This window comes from Lotus japonicus, chromosome 4 (genome assembly GCF_012489685.1).
Source record: "Lotus japonicus ecotype B-129 chromosome 4, LjGifu_v1.2".
Classification (NCBI taxonomy): domain Eukaryota; kingdom Viridiplantae; phylum Streptophyta; class Magnoliopsida; order Fabales; family Fabaceae; genus Lotus; species Lotus japonicus.
In genome coordinates this window covers 12467639-12473808 of record NC_080044.1, presented here as the reverse complement: position 1 = coordinate 12473808, position 6170 = coordinate 12467639, and the positions used below count along the sequence as shown (strand labels likewise).

The window sequence follows — 6170 nt, the reverse complement described above, 5'->3', positions numbered from 1 at the left end:
CCAGCAAGACTCGGAAGGTCTCGTTCGACTAACTGTCGAGATATCTGCGGTTTCCCTTGAAGACCTAGCTGCTCGTCAAAAGAAGGCTCGACTTGAGGGCCAGATGGCGGCGCTGGTGGATCGACTGGAACCCATGCAAGCTAGATATGGCGGATATAAAGCCAGTCTTCTGTTCTAGGCTTTTAATTCCTTTTGTATCTTGCCATATCTGTAATGTTCTTCTTGATTAATGAATCCAATTTGGCAATTTCGACACTTATCTTTTATTCGATTTTGATTTCATGCAACATTGGCTTATATGCTTTTAGGTACTTGCCATTTATCATAACGCATTGACGTTGATTGCTTAATTCTTTAATCATGTAGGCATTATTAGATAGCGCTTTCTCGACTTTAAATGACCCTTCCCAATTGGGGGCCCATTTTCCGTAGGCCCTATCTTTCTTATCCATTGGGAGAATAACCTTCCATACGTAGTCTCCTGTGACAAAAGATCGATTTCTAACCTTCTTGTTGTATGCTTTAGCTATGCGATCCTTTTGCCTCGTTAAGACATCTAGCGCCAAGATCCTTTCTTCGTCGAGATTTACTAATTCGTCTAGCATCATATTCCAATAAACTTCACTTGGAATTTCTTCTTGTCTTTGAATTCTGCACGATTGCAAATATACTTCTGCGGGTAGCACGACTTCTTGGCCATAAGCCATTCGAAAAGGTGTTGTTCCTGTCGCTTCCCTTGGTGAATTCCTGTAAGCCCACAGGAGTTGGCTGAAAGACTCATGCCAGCTTTTTGGCTTTCGACCCACGTGCTTTTTAATTAAGCTTATTAGAGTTTTATTGGCAGCCTCTACTTGGCCGTTTGCCTGAGCATAGTAGGGGGTCGAGGTTAGAAGCTTGATGCCCCAGGATTCTGCAAAGTCTGCCACTTTGCGTCCTACGAACACTGTGCCTTGGTCCGTTGTGAGTGACTCCGGCAATCCAAAACGATACACAATGTGATTCTGTATGAATTCGATCACTGTTTCTTGCGTCACACTCTGTAGTGGAATGGCTTCGACCCATTTAGTGAAATAGTCAATTGCTACAATGATATACCTGTGCTGCCTTGATGAGGCTGGGTGAATCTCGCCAATTAAATCTATTGCCCATCCCCTAAAGGGCCATGGCTTGAATGTTGGATTCGCTAGCTGGCACATGTTGGATTCCTGAATGTTTCTGACAATCTTGACAGCCTCTTGCGTATTCGATGCAATCTTTCATGATAGTTGGCCAATACATCCCTTACCTAAATAGAATCCATTTCATCTTTGCCCCTGCTTGGTGAGCGCCACATAGGCCGTCGTGAGCAGCTGATACAGCTATGAATGCGTCGTCCTCGCTTAAGCATTTCAACAACGTGTCGTCGACATTCTTTTTGAACAATTCATTGTCTATGATGGTATAACTTAGAGCCCTATACATGACTTTTCTGTTAGTTGACCCTACAGGGTTCTGCAAGTATTCGACTATTGGCTTTCTCCAATCATTGGGGGTAAGGTTATCGATAGCCATAACGTCAAGATCCAAAGGACTCAATTTTTCCTTGATCCTAATTAACTCTTTCAATTTTAGTTTATCTATCATGTACCCAGAAGCAATTTTTGCTAACTCATTAGCTTCTTGATTGCTTACCCTAGGTATGTAGCTAATTCCTGCTTGGTCGAAATTGGCCAGGAAACTCATGGCCTTTACGTAGTATTTCGCCAAATTTTCACTTACGCATTTATATTCCTTAGTAAGTTGCTTTACAACCAATTCCGAGTCGCCTTTAACTTCGACGTTCTTTGCCCCCAAGGCCAACAATATTTCGAGGCCTGAGACTAAAGCCTCATATTCAGCTTCGTTATTGGAGCAACTTTCTCGAATCCGAAACATGAATTTAGTTGGGATGCCTTGCGGAGACACTATGAACATACCAATTCCTGATCCTTCCTTATGGCTTGAGCCGTCGAAAAACAACTTCCACGGTTGTAATCCTACATAAGCTATCTCTTCAGGCAAAGTGTGATCTGCCAGGAAATCAGCTACTGCTTGCCCCTTAATTGCCTTTAAAGGGGCATAAGTGAGTGAATATTCGGTTAATGCTAAAGACCATTTACCAATTCGACTATGTAAAATAGGCTTGGATAACATGTGCTTTATTATATCAAAGTGAGAAAAAACCATTACATCAATTGGCTTTATATAATATTTCAGCTTGGTACAAGAAAAGTACAAACACAAACACAGTTTCTCGATCATAGTGTATCGGGTTTCAGCATCGTTTAACACACGACTTAAATAAAATATGGCTCTTTCGATGCCATCTTCGTCTTCTTGTGCCAACATGCTGCCAATGGTTTCATCCGTAGCTGAAATATATAACCTCATTGGCTTCCCTTTTATAGGAGGAATCATCACAGGAGGGTTTGCCAAATAAGTTTTTAATTCATCGAATGCTTTTTGGTGCTCTGCTTCCCAGCGAAAAATGTCTTCCCTCTTTAGTCGAAGAAGGGATGAGAACAACTTATTTTTATCACTAAGGTTAGCAATAAACCTTCTGAGGAAATTGACTTTGCCCAAAAGCGACTGCAGCTGCTTCTTGCTAGTTGGTGGACTTGTGTCGAGAATGACTTTGGCCTTGTTCTTGTTGATTTCGATGCCTTTCTTGTGCACCACAAAACCCAAAAAGTCACCTGCAATCACACCAAATGCACATTTAAGAGGGTTCATTTTTAGGCCATGTATCCTCATTTTTTCGAATGACTTCCTTAAGTGTGACAAGTGTTCATCCCTAGAGGGGGACTTGACCACTATGTCATCAATGTAAACCTGCATAAAAGTTTCAATAAAGTCATGGAAAATAGTATTCATTACCCTCTGGTAGGTCGCTCCAGCGTTTTTCAAACCAAATGGCATGACCACCCACTCATATGTCCCTAAGGCACCAGGACATCGAACTGCTGTTTTCGACACATCCTCCTTGGCAATAAAAATCTGGTTGTAGCCAGAATATCCATCTAAAAGACTTAAGTATTCATGGCCTGCTGCTGAATCTACCATCATTTTGGCTATGGGCATGTGATATTCATCCTTGGGTGTTGCAGCGTTCAGATCTCGGAAATCTATGCAGACCCTCATCTTACAATTCTTCTTGATTACTGGGACTACATTGGCTAGCCATTCAACATATTTGGCCGCTCTGATGAACTTACACTGCAACAATCTTTCGATTTCCTCCTTGATCTTTGCTAGAACGTCTGGGTGGAATCTCCTGGGCAGTTGCTTTACTGGCTTTCTGTCCTCTTTGATTGGTAGTTGTAATTCTACCAAGTCTCGACTCAAACCAGGCATCTCATCGTAATCCCAAGCGAAACAATCTTTGAATTCTTTCAACAACTCTATCATCCTGCCTTTAAGCTCTGGGTCGATCAAGGAACTTATATAGGTTGGTTTTTTTTTTCGATCCATCTCCCAAATCCACTTCCTCTAAAGGGTCCTGAGCCTCCATTTTCGTGGCGTCCACTAAAGGTTTTTCGAACCCCAACGGACCATCATCATAAATGCAATCCATCCTCAAATCACACATGTCCTCTTTGGCCTCTTCGCTTGGCTCGTTTCCACATGCACTATCCTTTTCCTTCCGAGATAGCATCTCGACAGGTGAAACAGTAACTTTAAACTTTCCTTTCATGGCCATATTTTTAGCCATTTTGTCAGCCTCTAGAGCCGTTTTCATCCTGTTTTCGGCCGCGTAAGCCGAAATCCGAGCCAAGCTCGAATTAATCATCATTGTGCTGTGTTGCCACATTGGTGGCAGCCTCATCACTTGCCACTTCTTTAGTAGCAACTTCTTCCTCGTCACTATGCCATCCACTCATAGCATCCACCTTGCATGATTCATTGAGGTGCAATCCTCGAATTGGGTCTAGTGTCACTGAGTACTCTGAGTAAGGGTGAAATACTGATTGACCACTGTGTCAAGTGGAGCAATTGTAGCCAAACTCTTCTCAAAATTCTTCTTGTCGACATAGCCTGCTTCCGCCAAATAGTAACTTTGGTCAGCTTGCACATTCTCGACAACTCCATCTGCTTTCCATATGGAGATTCTCTGATGTAGGGTAGAAGGCACTGCCCCTACTCCATGGATCCACTCTCTGCCTAATAAAAGGTTGTAGTTGGCCTTTGAAGGCACAACAATGAACAAGGTCGATCTACTTACTGTCCCCACTGTTATATTCAGCATGATCGCACCCATGGAGGTGCTGGTCTTGCCTTCATAGTCTGATAGGACCATGTCGTGGGGAATCAAATCTGCCTCTGTCTTGCCCAACCTCTTCATCATGAACCTGGGCATTAGGTTGATAGCAGCACCACCGTCGACAAGTATCTTATTGACCCCTTTGTCTTCCACTTTGGCCCACACAAACAAGGGCTTCAAGTGACTCTTCATATGCTCCAAAGGCCTCTGGAAAATGGTCCTGTCATCTTCAACAGCTCCCCTCTGCATGACATAATAGCATAAAAGGTTATCGTCAGCCTCTTCCTCGACATAGTAATCTTCGTCGCCTTCAATGACCTCGGATACTCGGTCGAAATCGGCAGGGAGTATGGACACTATGCAGATGATGTTGAGGTCTTCCCCATCACTTTCGTCGAAGTCCTCTAGCATGTCTTCATCTTCATCTTCATCTCTAGCAGCTACCTTTACCTTCTCTTGATTGGAGTTTGGCAGGGTCACTCCTTGCTTGATGGCTTGGTCCAGATGATTGATGATGGATGCCACGCTTGACTTGTTCTCTGAGGCATCTGCAGGCTTGATATCCCACAGGGATCGAAATTTGCCACCCCTTTATCGCTCCGCCTTTCTTTTCCTTAAAAAGCGTCGGAATTGGGTCCTGGTCATCTGCTCTGGCCCATAGTAGTTCCTCGAGCCATAAGAGTAGTTTCTTGACACCTGAGAATTGTTAACGTATGAAGATCCTTGGCCCAAGTCGATTTTCTGCCACTTCTGCCTTGGCTTTGGTTTAGGTGGTGCTGACCGGAACCATTGGTTTTTTGGCACCTCAGCATTGGGGAGATAGGTTTTGCTCTTCCCCTTTCGATCTTGATCCATATGGGTGGCGATCTCTTCATGAGGGAAAGTCAATCTTCTGGCCACATACGCTTTTTGTTGATAATGCCTCTTCATTTCAGAGTCTTGGTAAGCCTTGGCTGCTGACTTGTCGAAAACAGCGCTGCATCTAGGGCACAGCATGACTTCCTTTTCTCCATCTTGGCTTTGAGACAAGAACTCGACAAGAGTTTCTCCAGCTTTGGGGTAAACCTCTTCTAAGCTAACTTCTTCAACTGGTGCTTCGACTGCCACTTCTTTTGTTTCTGCTTCTTCCAGAATCAAGCCTGAGTCGAGCTTCTCAGTGATATCTACCATGCAAATGTGGAGGGGCTCCACGTAATTGGCTTCAGCTTTCTAGAGTGGATCTGAGTCGACTTTCGCCTGGCCTTTAGTATTTTCGCCATATTTGAGCCTGCCAGAATCCAGTGCTCCTTGAACAAGGTCCCTGAAACGAACACACTGTGAGGTCTAGTGGCCAAAAAAGTTTTGATACTTACAATATTTTTTGCCTTTCTTTTGTTCAGGAGAAGGCAGTTTTTGGTCTTTAGGGACCACAATTAAACCATCAGAGACAAGTATGTCATAAATTGCATCACATTTGGTCACATCAAAAGTATAAGTTTTGACAGTAGGAATACTGTCTTTGGGAGATTCTTCTCCCAACTTGTTTTCATAAGACTTTAATGCCTTGCACACATAAGGATCTCCTGGCTGGAGCTCAGCTAGATTAATGTCATTAATGTCGACTTCGGGGGTGACCTCGTGGCATGTGTACTGTGTTGGACACACCAACTCTGTATCTATGTAGGCCACTTTCTCTTTTTTAGGCCATTTGTGAGTTGTCTTAGCTCTTTCATCGTTTTGAGACATATCTCGAATTTCTCCGCTTTGAGTAATTCGACATGCCTTACTCTATCAGGGAGTTGAGACATATCTCGAATATACTGCGTGTCGAGTTTCTTCCTAATCGAATACTCTAAACCACCTGCGGCCAAAACAACCAATTCATGTTCTGGGACATGAGTAAAACATCGAG

The 6170-nt window shown here is 43.5% G+C and overlaps 1 protein-coding gene across 1 annotated transcript; it reads right to left on the bottom strand.

Annotated features, from left to right (window-relative positions):
• Positions 1-263: 263 nt before the first annotated feature.
• Positions 264-3426, bottom strand: LOC130712317 (uncharacterized). The gene is made up of 6 exons (XM_057562155.1): positions 2980-3426; positions 2265-2850; positions 1357-2123; positions 864-1253; positions 672-747; positions 264-598 (listed from the first exon to the last, which is right to left on the bottom strand). The coding sequence occupies exons 1-6, from the start codon at positions 3424-3426 to the stop codon at positions 264-266; spliced, it is 2601 nt and encodes an 866-aa protein (XP_057418138.1).
• Positions 3427-6170: the final 2744 nt, after the last annotated feature.

Excerpts from the sequence above, each read along its gene's own strand:
- LOC130712317 (XM_057562155.1), bottom strand. The coding sequence starts at position 3,426 with ATGATAGAGTTGTTGAAAGAATTCAAAGATTGTTTCGCTTGGGATTAC. Across the intron at positions 2,851-2,979 it reads AGGATGTGTCGAAAACAGCA|GTTTACATTGATGACATAGT; the intron begins GTTCGATGTCCT and ends ACTTTTATGCAG. Across the intron at positions 748-863 it reads CGACCCCCTACTATGCTCAG|GAATTCACCAAGGGAAGCGA; the intron begins GCAAACGGCCAA and ends GTGGGCTTACAG.